This window comes from Triturus cristatus, chromosome 1_1, assembly GCF_964204655.1.
Source record: "Triturus cristatus chromosome 1_1, aTriCri1.1, whole genome shotgun sequence".
NCBI lineage: Eukaryota > Metazoa > Chordata > Amphibia > Caudata > Salamandridae > Triturus > Triturus cristatus.
In genome coordinates this window covers 833,409,604-833,423,914 of record NC_140579.1, presented here as the reverse complement: position 1 = coordinate 833,423,914, position 14,311 = coordinate 833,409,604, and the positions used below count along the sequence as shown (strand labels likewise).

General features: G+C 43.7%; 1 protein-coding gene across 1 annotated transcript in view; it reads left to right on the top strand.

Annotated features, from left to right (window-relative positions):
• LOC146871152 (polymeric immunoglobulin receptor-like) overlaps nucleotides 1-14,311 on the top strand; it is a 192,946-nt gene that overhangs the window by 162,287 nt on the left and 16,348 nt on the right. Inside the window, exon 5 of the mRNA XM_085650369.1 lies at nucleotides 12,890-12,945. Coding sequence (XP_085506495.1) covers nucleotides 12,890-12,945 — 56 coding nt within the window. The remainder of the gene's footprint in view (nucleotides 1-12,889; nucleotides 12,946-14,311) is intronic.

The window sequence follows — 14,311 nt, the reverse complement described above, 5'->3', positions numbered from 1 at the left end:
ATGGCAGCACGCTGGCCAAATTGGTCACTAGATCCGACTGGCTGGGGGCACCAGCCTGCGCCACCACACCGCCAAACAACTATTGTCCCTCTACACATATTTCCTTGCCCCTAACCCCCTGGGCTGGTCCGGCGCAACTGCCATAAGCGCGGCTCCCCCGATTTGGGGGCGCCTTGGCAAGTCAGTCTGAAAGACCCTTGTAAACAGGTCTTTTGCTCCATCCCTTTGGACATGAATGACTTCAGGTGTGTTTGTAATCCATGAGTGTACATAGGATGTCCAAGTAGTGCCTGCTACATATGTATGTGGCCACTCAGGAACATTAAGTTGGAGGGTAGGAGAGAGCCCCTCGAAGTCCGTCTGATACTGTTTGATAATGGAAATTTCTCAAAAATAATTCATACTAAGCCAAGTAAAATTATAGTTTCAATTGAAAAAAGTTATCATTCCATTCAGCAGTATTTGCTGTAGCTGAAAGCAAAATATCCTGAGGGAATAATAAAAACACCAAAAGTTTCACTCACCCCTTTTATTTTTTCTCTGATTGGCCATATCTGTACAAAGCTTGGCATGCCTACATTTTGGGATTTGTGCGATATAATTGTAAAGTTTATGGCACCAGAATATCAAGGCCTAAGTATGTCTGACAAAAGTACTGTGTCGCAAATCGCTCAATTGGAGGTAATAAGAGATAGGCGTGTGCCGGGTCGCGGGTCCTATTGTACTACAGTGTTTTAAGAACTTCAAAGTTTTCGGCAACAAAATATATTGCCGGTTTATCCTTGTATTATCTGCAGATCTGGATACAAAGTCTACTAGAGGATATTCAATTATAAAAATACATTGATCCAATTGGTGAAGGAAATATTTTATCTTTTGTTTAATGTGAGATTATTAGGCAACTAACACCCATTGACAAAGCCAATAGCTCTGGCTTGTTGTAGGTCTAATGTTACTTGATTTATCTGTCTGGATGCAATGACAGAAGCAGAAAAATACCATCGGGTCGAAAATCTCGCCCCTTTCTACTAATTAATTGTTATTTCAACCCAATTAAGTATCAATCCTCCCAGGCCATGGAATCACTTATTTCAATTTTGGAAGATCTTTTAATAAATTGGAAGGACCAAGACGTAATAATCGCGGGCGACTTCAATCACAGAGGCTTGGGTTTAATTTCGGAGACTCCATCAAGCAAGAAGTCAGTCCCACTGACTGAATTTCTCGCAAATTTTAAGCTGCACTCCACCCATAGAATACAAAAAAAGACCCAACCTGAATGGACCACCATTCCGACCTTTAGAAATGTCTCTACTATAGACTACATCTTTATCAATGAAGGGCTTGCCCACAATCTTTGCAACTTCACAGTGGACGACAGAGAGGAAAGCGATCATAGGCCCCTCCGCGCCACATTCAATCTGGCGCGGGTACAAGCAGAATTACAAGCAGTTATTGGAACTACCACGGGGGAGGAACATCACAATGTGCTTAAAAGAATAAAATGGTCAACCAATCTCAGTCATAGCCTGCTAGACTATGTAGCTAGAAGGGTGGAAGAACCTAACCCAGTTCAAACTAAGAACATCATCTACCTCTGGGAAACTCTGACCTCCGACTTATTGGAACGTCTGGGCAATAACCATCATCCAAGAAGTTGCCAATTCCACTCTGATCCTCGCCGTGCAACATCGTGGTGCCTGTCACAGTGTAAGCGTGCTCTAAATAAGGCAATCAGGGCACAAAAGAAAGGCACTCATTTGTCAGGGAGATACTCCATTGCTGCTCTGCGAACAGACTATAAAAAGAAAGTCTGGGCCCACAAAAAACTGCAGACTGAACAGAATTGGTTGACTGTGTTCTCCTTAATTAAAGGTAATGACAATAGCAAGCTTTGGCGTTTCATTAACAGTCTGACCCCCAGAGGAGAGCAAAAGGAAAATAGTGTTGCAGGGAAAGTGTGGGAACAGTATGCCAAGGGGCTGTATACCTGTGAGTCAAATCAGGCCACTGCAGGAAGCCGTGCGTGGTCCAAGGTGGCGGCGGAAATTATCGAACCCGAAAGAGCTACGTCAGAAGGCGTAAACTCGACCTGCACCGGATCATTCACAGAAATGGAGGTACTAAAGTGCATCAAGGCCATAAGAACTGATGGCGCTCCAGGCCCAAATGGGATTCCGGCCCAGGTTCTGAAAACCGCCTCAGCCTTTTTTGCATCCAGACTCACCCCTTTATTTAACCATTCTTTTGCCACGGCAATGTTGCCATCCTCTTGGAAAGGTTCTATTCTATTCCCCATCCATAAAAAGGGGGACCACACGAACCCGGCCAATTATAGGCTTATAGCTCTCCTCGACATAGAAGCAAAGATATACGCCCGCCTTCTTCTCAGGGATCTGGAGGATTGGGTGGACAAGAACGGCATTCTTCCGCCCACACAGACCGGCTTTAGGGCCCATAGCTCCACTCTTGACAACATCTTAGCCCTTTCCTACCTCGCGAAGAAGGCCAATACGAGGAACAAACCGCCCCTGTTCTGCTGTTTCCTAGACTACTCCACAGCCTTTGACCGAGTGAACAGGGGCCGGCTCTGGGCAAAACTTGACTCGTGGGGGCTACCACAGGCTCTGCTAAAAGCTATAAAAGCGCTCTATGAGGGCACCTGGGTCAAGGTGAAGCTAAGCCCCACAATAACAACTGAAAGAATTGAAACCAACTCGGGCCTCAAGCAGGGGTGCGTCTTGGCCCCCATGCTTTTCAACTTGTATACTGCGGACATGGGGACAGCTCTGAAAGATGCCAACTTAGCACCTCCAAAACTGGGGAGGCTCGTCTTGGGAACACTCCAGTATGCAGACGACACGGTGATCATGGACCACACTAGGGTGGGGCTCCAAAGAGCCTTAAGCAGTTTGGCCCTATACAATAAGTCAAATGACTTACGGATCAACGTGAGCAAGACCAAAATCGTCATTTTTGGCAAATACCCCCTCAAAAAAGAAGCTTCATGGTCTCTGGGGGAGCACCGTATCGTCACTGCCCCATCCTACAACTATCTGGGCACCTGGGTCTCTGAGAGTGCCTCTGCAGTCAAACATCTGAAGGAGCTTAAACCTAAAATTAACAAAACTATTCTGTCGTTAAGACGCTTATGCCACCGCTTGGACAGTCCCTCAGCAGAACCAATGTTGACAGTGCTCCGGGCAAAACTGATCCCTGCCATTGCATATGGGCATATAGCCTACCCTGGTGCATTTGACAAAGTGGTAAACGCGGCCCAAGCGAAAGCCTATAAGATGGTGCTACAGGCCCCTAGATACGCAAGGAACACTAGATTAAGGCTAGAAATAGGCCTTAAGCGACCGGAGCTGGTATTACTGGGGGACCTTTTAAAACTCTATATTAGAGTATTGAAAGCACCAGAACATTCGCTAAAGCACTCCCTAAAATCAATCTTTGATGAGGTGGGCTCCCCCTGGTACTCAAAGGTAGGACAAGCTATTGCAGCATTGAAAATCGAAAGAAGGAGTTTGCCCCTGCACGAAATTCCTTTCTCAGCCTGGGCCCAAGTAGTTAAGCGCCAAGTCCGGATCATCTCCTTTGGACTTGACCTTGCATCTCTTCGGCAAAATCCACTAACTCAGGCCCTGGACAAATCATATATTCCAGGTAAACCCCAACCTTACCTGCAAGATCCAGTATCCACTTGCGCGAGAAAGAAAATTTTGTATTTTCGACTTTTGGCCCTCAGGATCATGGACTTCAACCCCAAATGGGCCCGTACGGATGGCACCCTGGCCTGTCGTCTATGCAATTACCGCAGAGAATCCTGGCTACACTTGCTGTGCTGCTGCACAAAGCTGGCCAATGATCGCCATCGCTTGCTGCTTCCGATTTTACGGAATACGGACTATAGAACTTGCAGAGAGGCTTCGGACTGGTGCCTCTCAGTCTCCACGACCTGTTCGATAGCCAGAGTTGCGAAATTTATACACCAGGTAAAAATGGCACTCGACTCCCACTTAATGGCATTGTCTGTAAAGTAACTGGAAGCCTTCCGCCCCAGTTATCTAACCTGGGCTGGTTTAAAGACCCACGAAGAATCCATCTTTCGTCAACAGCCCTTGGTACATGAATTGACTCTACCGAACTTTCATGTGCCTCCCTTTATCAGTTGGGAAATACTGGTACAACCTATACATCACTCCTTTTAAAAGAACTCTGCTTTGGACAGCTAATCAGGACTAATATGTTAATATTTAACCCAAAGTGACTTTCACTTTTATGTGTGGATGGGACTTGTGAGGGGGTGAGTCGGGACGTTCATAAAGCTTCTTTTTTTTCTTTTATTTTATCTTATACTGTAAAGATTTTAAGTAATCATGCAGTTTATTATTAAAATTACTGTTTGATAATGGAAATTTCTCAAAAATAATTCATACTAAGCCAAGTAAAATTATAGTTTCAATTGAAAAAAGTTATCATTCCATTCAGCAGTATTTGCTGTAGCTGAAAGCAAAATATCCTGAGGGAATAATAAAAACACCAAAAGTTTCACTCACCCCTTTTATTTTTTCTCTGATTGGCCATATCTGTACAAAGCTTGGCATGCCTACATTTTGGGATTTGTGCGATATAATTGTAAAGTTTATGGCACCAGAATATCAAGGCCTAAGTATGTCTGACAAAAGTACTGTGTCGCAAATCGCTCAATTGGAGGTAATAAGAGATAGGCGTGTGCCGGGTCGCGGGTCCTATTGTACTACAGTGTTTTAAGAACTTCAAAGTTTTCGGCAACAAAATATATTGCCGGTTTATCCTTGTATTATCTGCAGATCTGGATACAAAGTCTACTAGAGGATATTCAATTATAAAAATACATTGATCCAATTGGTGAAGGAAATATTTTATCTTTTGTTTAATGTGAGATTATTAGGCAACTAACACCCATTGACAAAGCCAATAGCTCTGGCTTGTTGTAGGTCTAATGTTACTTGATTTATCTGTCTGGATGCAATGACAGAAGCAGAAAAATACCAATGGGGAGGCACACTATGCTAAGCACAGGTTGAGAGACCCCAGCGCTCCCCAGTTTTTTCATCCCACTTAAAGCCCCGGCTATAATATTTACATCAGTCAGTATTTTTTTTCATTGCCCTTCTGCCATACTGTACACCGAAGCGGAGTTAGTCTGCTCTAAAGTTTATTTATGTTGAGAGAAAGAAGTTCGAGGGTCTCACTTGCTCTGGCACAAATGTTAACCCACGACTCTTCAGGAATTTCTTAGGGTAATTTCGCCACCTGATTTGTCCTGTATCTATGTGCAACTGTGTGACACTTGCATTTACGGTGTTGAAGAAGGTGTATTGTGATTCATTGCCCTTCCTCGTTTTCAAGGCCTGTGTTATAGCTTATTACAAGGCCGGTGAATAGGGGCCTTCCGTTACTGCCACCCACCGCCTCATTGCACGCTATTAATAATGTCTCCGTATGGCTCTCTGATGAATGTCCCACAGAACATGCGCGGCCATTTTAGTTCCGCGCAGGTTCTTCAAATGGCCTCATTCTGTAATGGCTCAAATGGCACGTGGGCATTTCAGACTTAATTCCGTCTGTGCGGGCCCATGGCCAAAGCCGAGAATTTATACTGGAAGAAAAAGCTGCTAGAATTAGTGGCTGCACAGGGTGCAAAGGGGAAAATAAATGCGAGTGTTAGACATGTTTTCATTGTACCATAGATGTTTTGTAAGGAGTTGTCAGTTTTTTAAGTTGTGTCTTTTAGATTTAGAGGGAGTTTGTCCTATCCGTTGGAACTCAGAAAGCTTCTGCAGTTTTCTCCATTAACATTCCTGTTGATTTCAAGAACTGTGTGGGTTGAAAAAACTTTTTTAAGGAATAATGCTCATGTTTGTGTAGCTGCTGTTTCAAATATAGATGCACGTCCACCACGTTAAAGCCACTTGGCTTTTCTTCCTTTAGTCTGTTCAGTTCTCTGCTCTAAATCCCACATCAATGTACTCTGTAACTCAAAGAAAGAAATTGTCAAGTACCAGGAAGAAGCTTAACACATCCATCACATATTTTAATAAATTGTTTCTATCTTTATTTTCAGCACCTTCTAAAGCTTGACAACCCTTACCAAATTCTTGGTCATATTTCCAGCGAAGAACAAGACCTCCTTTGCTGCTCTTTCACCCCGGCTACGACCCAGCAAACACCAGAGTTAAAGGTAAGGAAACTGATGCAATTTTTTTTTTTAGATTGGAGTTAGGGCTATGTGTGTGGTCACTGTACATGGTGGTTGGGGTAGGCACACATTCTGAACATTGTACCCTCAGTGGATGGAATTTACTAACAGCCTTAGCCCTGTGATTTGGGCAATAACGGTTGTTAACAGCACTATCTATCGCTTGCCTTGTTCAAGGCCCTCAAGCAGTGTCTGTTTCAGTGCCTTCAGCAACCACTATGGCACACAGAGGCAGCAGGCAGTAAGGCTGTATTTTTAGCAGTCATGTTGTGCAAAGGGGAGCTGTTGGAGATTTATTGCGATACTGCACAAGATATATGTATTTATACTGAAATTTGATATTATTGCACCGCACCTTATATGTTGTACTTTGATTATTGGCAGGTTTCTTTAATATATATTGGTAAGGCCAGCATCGGCATCATGAATACAGTACAAGAGCTGATTACAAGGTCATTCCAGGCACGGCCACTTCAAGAGAAAATACATTTAAAGCAATTGGGACCTCATCGGCCTGACCTAAAACTACAGCAAACTTCCCAGGACAGAGGAAAAATGTCCACACGTACATTCTCAAACGCCTGGTACACAAAAGCTGATTGGCTTACAGGGTGCCCTTTAAGAAATTCTCTGTTCTGCTTCCCCTGCTTGCTGTTTGGTGGTGAGTTTTCTTGGACAAATCAAGGAGTAACAGACTTGAAGCATTTGTCTGAAAAAATAAAGAAGCATTCACGCACAAGAAAGCATATGGAAAACCTGACTAGACTGGGAATGTTGGGGGAAGATGCTCCGATTGAGCAGCAGATAAGTGATGCATACCGCAAAGCAATACAGAAGCACACTGAAGCAGTTGATAGGAACAGACAGATTCTATCCAAAATAATTGATTGCATTCGTTTCTGTGGTGCTTTTGAACTGGCATTGCGAGGCCATGATGAATCGGAAGGTTCCCCAAATCCTGGAATATTCAAAGGTCTTGTGGATTTAATAGCAACCATAGACAAGGATATGGAAGCACATTTAGCAAGTGCTACAGTCTTTAAGGGCACCTCTAAATGAGAAGCCATATTGTGCAAGAATTGCAAAACACAGACTTTGTGGCTATTCAGGCTGATGACACCACTGATGTGGCCACTAAAACACAGTCCGTATTAGTGTTTCGATACATTGACAATGACAGACAAGTTGTGGAGAGGTTCTATGGTTTCACACATTTAAGAGACTCTAGTGCAGAAACCATTACTGCAGCTATACTGCGTCAACTGAGCTTAATTTTTCCAGAGCTGCCTCAAAAAAAAAAACTTATTGTGCAAAGCTATGATGGTGCGTCCGTAGTGAGTGGAAGCCTTAGTGGAGTTCAGAAGAGAATTCGAGATGTGTACCCTAATGCTCATTATGTGCACTGTTACGCTCACCAACTTAATCTTATTATGCAACAGGCAGTATCAAAGATCAGAGACACGAATTTTCTTTCAGGATATAGGAGGCATGGCAGCATTCTTCTCGCGTTCCCCCAAAAGAACAGAAGCACTTCATGACATTGTAGACAAAAGTGTTCCAAGGGGATCCTCAACTCGTTGGAACTTTAACATCCGTACAGTCAACCTAATCTATGAACATAGAGAGGACCATCTGAAATTTTTTGAAGCCATAGAAGCCAATGATGAGTTTGATTACAAAAGTCAGATTGAAGCCCATGGCTTTGCTAGAACACTACAAGACAGAGAGTTTCAGTTCTTACTGTTTTAATTTCATCATATAATGGTAGCTGTCGACCTGTTATAAATCAGTTACAAGCACGAGAGATAGATACTGTCAAAGTGCAAGTATATACTACTTTGTTTGTCCAAAGCATAAGCAAAGTGAGAGATGGGGTTGACAATTTAGACAGCAAACTGCCAGAGCAATCTACTTTCGCAAACCGCAGGAAAAACATCACCACTATGGTCCGAATTGCAAAGGAGATCTGTGACATTGTAATTGTGCAGGCAAAAGAGCATTTTTCTTTCACAAAACATTTGGTGAGTGCCACATTATTGCAAAGTCAACAGTTTGCCAAATATGATGAATCCTTCCCGGAGCGTGCTCTGAATGAGGCTGTGGGAGCTTATCCTATGCTCAATAAAGAAGAGCTGAGAACTGAGTTGACTGTACTGTACGCAATGCCTGTGTACCGGAAGGCCACAAGTGCCTTGTCTTTGCTGGCTTTAATTCATATACTTAATATGGAAAAGTCACTTGGAGAAACAGTGGCTTTACTTAAAATTGTCATAACCACTCCTATGACAACAGTCGAGGCAGAACGATGTTTTTCAGCCTTAAAGAGGATTAAGACATTCCTGAGAAACACCATGCTTGAGGAAAGACTCAATGCTTTGGCAATGCTCTCTGTAGAGAGCAAGCTAGTTCAGAAAATCCCAGACTTTAACACTAAAGTGATTGAAAAGTTTGCTGCTCTTAACCCCTTCGGTGCTCATGACGGAACGGTTCCGTCATGAGCCACGGTTGAGCTGTGCTCATGACGGAACCGTTCCGTCATGACCACGCCCGCGCAAGAAACCGTCAGCACAGCGGCGGAATTTGCGCAGCATGGAAGGGGTTAAAGAGAGACGTGCTGATTTCATTTACAAAAAGTAAACCATGTTGAATGCTGCTACTTTGCAACCAGTTTAGTTTGTTAAATAAAAAACATCTGTGAGTGAGGTACTCAGAAATGCATTGTATCTCGAAGTCTGTTATCAAGCTCTGTGGTTATACTGAATAAGCAGCTACCTATGTTATATGACATCTCTTTATTAATGTTATAACTGCACTTTCACAATTGCTTTATTAACCTTCCTGCTTTCTCAAATTTGCTTGAAAATGCGCCATTTCTCTTCTCTTTTTTCAAATTTTTCTCGGGGGGAGAACCCCCCCGAACCCTCCTTATAGGGGTTCGGGCTCGCTCACTACGCTCGCTCGCAACGGTGAAGTATACCAATCATTTTACGGCCCACCACTTTAAAATGTCGCCAGCCGCCCCTGGCCACAGGGCCGTCAGATGCAACCGCCGGTCGCTCAACTCTATAATTAAGGGCAGGCAACGTAACTTATTTTCACTCCTTTAACCTCTTGAATCCTCTAGTGTTAGTTCACTTCAATAGAACCAAACAGTCTGACATGCTTGAAACAATGACTAAGACTGTGGTGTAGTCTCTGGTACCTCACTGCCCCTCTAAGCGAAAAGAGGGCCACGTGCTGCAGGTAGTGATCGATGCACGGCTGACAGGCCTTGTGCTGCCAGAGCAGGAATGGGTTATCCTCAGTCCTGATTGTGTGTGGGCGAAGTACAAGTCTTCCCGTGAGCATTACCCCTTATGCAATTAGTACAAACAATGGCCTTCCACCTGTTTTTTAAGAACCCAAAGAGTAACATGCCCCACCCATCCCAAAGGACCACCAATATGTTGGAACACGCTCCAGTACTGAGGCATCGAGGCCCTGGGTGTCAGTACTGCAGCCAAAAGGATAACTCATACAACGATCCTGCTGTATTCGGCTTTAAGTAATTGTAGCTCGTGCATTTTGTTAACTCACGCACACACACACTGTTAAATGGAATTTCAAGCTCATGAGATTCCCATGTTTGTTTTAAAAGCGAACATTCCTTAGTGGTCAGTTTGCCTCTGGCCAGCAAGTGGGAGTCCGCTCCACGCTGTTGCTGTGAATAAACCTACCTGTTTGGTTAAACCTTGCCGTACTCAGAGTCTTCCTGCACAACAAAGTTGGCAACAAGGATGGGACAGGAACCCACAACAGATCCGTAGTGGGATGATGCCTCAATAGCTTTGATATCTACTAAAGATATCAAATAATAAGAGTAGGGTGTCATCTGTCTTCTAAGGATATGATTGTCGCCAGCCTCCCACGGCTGCCCCTGCTGGTCAATTGAGCAATCCTAGCTCTGGGCGCACTCACCACATACACCAAATGAGAGCAGTCTCATTGGAGAGTTGCTTCAGACCTGTGAGCCACTGTGAGAGAACATGATTTCTTGTCCCATCAAAAGGGACCAACATGAGGACATAGGCTACTGTGATGCCAAATACAAGGATATCTGGGATGCTGCCTGCTTGACTCCCAGCACTCTAGGGAGCACTGATCAAAGATAGTGGATGCTGTACTGACTCATTGAAGGACACACCCACAGAGTTGGTGACCATTTTGGTGACTAACATGTCAGGCCCCATTACTCCTCTCCTCCTGGGGTCTGCAGCTTTGAGTTCACAGTCAGGTCCACGGCTATTTAGTCCTCTAGAGCAGGAGGAAAAAGACACAGGCCACTCCAGTGGATCACATGTGACCAGATCAAGATGGGCCTCATACCCACTTGCCCAACTTTTGGAATCCTCTTTAGTTCTTGTCCTGCTCTCGGTGAGCCTATCATAGGCTGGTCCTTCCCCTGTGGCTCATGCTCCAGGGTGTAGCCTTATTGAGATATCCTCTTCCTCTTTCACAGAGTTTTCTACCTCTCAGACTGACTCATTCCATCATAGCATTCTGACATAGGTGCCTTCGGAAACACCCACCTGCAATGATGTCAATCACTCGCTGACACCAGACTCATTGGCAGACAGGCCCTGCCCATGAAGAACTCCAAATACTCTCCCATTGCTAAGGGGTATCTATGAATTACCTCACTAGGTCAAGAACAGTACCAGGGCTGGTGCATCATTAAGACATCTTTAGTCAGTTGTCTTATGGCACCACCACAAAGGACCACAATTTATTGCCAGATTGTATTGCCAGATTGAAGCAAATGTCCCCAGAAATTGGTAATACTGCTACCAAACATGAAATGCATAAACAGCAAGATTCAGTTTGCATGTGGCTCCAAAAAAATGTGCACCCAAGCTGTACACTACTGCCACGTTAAGGCATCAGCAGGATTATTCACTCACTTCTCATTCATTCTCCTAATAATGACATGGATATTAGTGACCAAGTTACTGATGATACACAACTGTACTTAAAACTTTCCTCTGCTTCTGTCATCCAACACCTCATACACTGCCTGCACATCATCCAGAACTGGATGTCCAGTGCCTACCAACCAAGATAGAATTCCTGTTATTTGCCAAGAATAACAAACAAAAAAAACAGTACAAACCTGGTGCAATGACATGAGCCTTGACCCCAATTTTCACCAAATGCCAAGTCACTTAGGATTACACTCAACTCTCAAGGAACACATTGCCAAAAATCACAGATGGCCTGGTACAGCTCTCGCTTCTAGAGAAAGTGAAACTGTTTTTTCCAGAAAACTACTTGATACCTACTGTTCAATTCAATTGTTCGTTCTCTCACATTTGGATGGCAGTAACACCCTACTCCCTGGCCTTCCAGACTCCTCACTGGCACCTGTTAATGGCATTGTACATGCTGCAGCACGTTTCATCCAGGGCCTGAAGTAATTATGATCACATCATCCCCAACCTGGTGCAAATCCATTGGCTCCTGTTATTGGTCTGCACCATCTTCAAAACCAGCTTCATAAATACAGTGCCATAACGACCAGCAACCCCGCTTATCTTGCAGATGAGCTCACCATCTATTTTAGTTCCCAGCACACCCACAGCAAGGACACCACCAGATTGCAGACTAAAAATGTAAAAGAAAGAAAAAACAAGAAAGCAGGCCTTTTCTAAATATGCACCTGGGACCTGGAACAACACTCCTGTATCTACCAGCACTGTCTAACACTGCTCCAATTTAGAAAATAGTTGAAGACACACCTCCTTCAAGAACACTACAACACTATGCATTAGCCATCCACACACCAGCTACCTCTCCTATCACTCGTTATGTTATACTTGACTCTGACCTTGCACAGCGGACCTCTTCTTTGGGCTAGGTTTATTCTATAGAAATACCACATACATATGTACATACTGATTAATTTCACTAACCCCCTCACTCTCTAGGAACAGGCTCACACAAAATGAAAGCCCAAGACTGGAAACATGGCAGTATGCCAAAAGGGCAGTTCACCAACACTGTGGGTAGGTAGCTCACCATCTGATGTCACTATTCACCAGACGAGTGTGTGTGTCACTCTCATGATGAATGGCTGCCAGAACAGAATTTGCGTTTGGGTATGCTCAGAGACTATTATCCATCAGGGAACAACTGCTAGCCTTTGTATTTTGTGATTGTTTGGATATCTTTGTTTGAAAAAAGCGAAGAAAATATATATATATATATATATATATATATATATATATATATATATATATATTTTTTTAATAAATGGCTGCCAGGTCTATGTATGTTAGGCAGGGATTCACCAGCATGCATCTGACATGAATGGGCTTGGGCATCAATGTATGCATCTTCAGCTGTGTTATGTGAAATGTGTGGCCGGCCGCTGTTCTCATTTTTGTGTGAAGCAAGCATGTGGATTTGGTTTAAGAACCCTAAACTCGGATAGGTGTTTTTTAAGGGAGTTCCTACTTTAAGATGGGTTTAGGATGCCATCAGTGGAGTTTAAGTTTATTTATCAGAGGACAAAGAGGTTATGGGTCCCACTAGATCCTATTACCAGGAAAATATATCTTTAGTGCATTTAAGTGCTCTCTAAAAATCTGAATGTTTCTTCCACAGCGGACCTGCATGAGTCTCCAGGATACCCTAGAAATATCACGGCACCAGCTTCGGAGGTAAGGCATTGCAGGAGCTAGTAGAGCAAGAGCTACAGTAAGAACTTTATAACAATTGGAATGAATTTATTTGAAGGCAAATGAATAACTGCAGTGACCTGGGCTCACTGAAAGCCTGTCAGCTGGGTTGGATTGGGGCCGTAATTCGTCCCTGGCAGCCCCCCAAAAAAGTGTCCCACATTTGTAGATCACAACCTTTCACAATACACTGCTTGGTTAGGATAATGGACCTGAACGATGGCAAACATTTGCATTAATAAAAGTATTTTAAATCTTATAGGGCCAGTACTTTAATATGAATTTCAAATTCCAATCAAAAAATATACTATAGAAGGACAGAATTATAAAAAAAATCTAGGAATTCACTTTAATTGTTTTTTTTTATCCATATGTTTGCTGTGGATGTTTTAGTTAATGTTCACTGGGAAACATGATATGGCACATACCTAAACTGACCCTGGGCTTTTTTGATATTCATTTTATTTTTTGCAGTACTTAAGAGAGGCCCTCCAATGCGCAGAGACTGGTGAAAAGTGCATTTGTTTTTTGTTTTACTTGCTGCTTTAATCACATGTACGTTCTGAGAAAGGAAATGATGCTAGTCTGTAAATGCAAAATAAACAAAAAAATAGTGTCACTGACCTTACATGCAGTTTTATATAGCACGAACTAGGGCTTTACGTGATCACTAAATAACGTTAGAGAGGGTCATATTTTTTTTTTAGGTTCATGTAGATTAAGTGATTTGCCCAGAATCACAGGATGTTGAACAGACGCTAGGACTTGAAGGGGGTTTCACAGTTTCAAAGTCAACTAAGGGCACAACCTGTCCCTGTTGACTACAGTAATTGATATCCGGCAGCCAAAGGAGAAGAGCAGAGACTGATTTGTCTCCAAATGTTGCATAGAGTGGAGGAGTACACAAAACTGAGGAGCTCCATCCCTGGCCCTCACTAACCACTCTCACCCAATGCTCCAGTCCTCTCCCCTGCTGCAGTCCCTTGTAAAGTAAGTGCTAATGACTTCCCATCAGCAGCTCCTTGCAGACTGTCACACCTGGAGGGAACCAGAGGGAAAGCACACCTCAAGCTGTGACAGTCAGAGCAGTCCATTGTCATTCTGCCTCTGACATTAGCCTGCTGGCCTGACTTTATGTGCATGGGGTCATGTTTGTTATGGCTGTAACAACAGCCTTTTATGCTGTGCACCAGGAGTGGCGTCCTAAATAGACCAAAAAAACAGCCCACCAACTGGTGTCAGCCAGAGGCCCACCTTGCCACTCCAAGGCTGCCTGTCAGAGCATCACTGGAGAGCCGGGAGTAGAGATTCTGAAGGAGGGGAAATGCAGAGGGTAGTGGGCACCAGA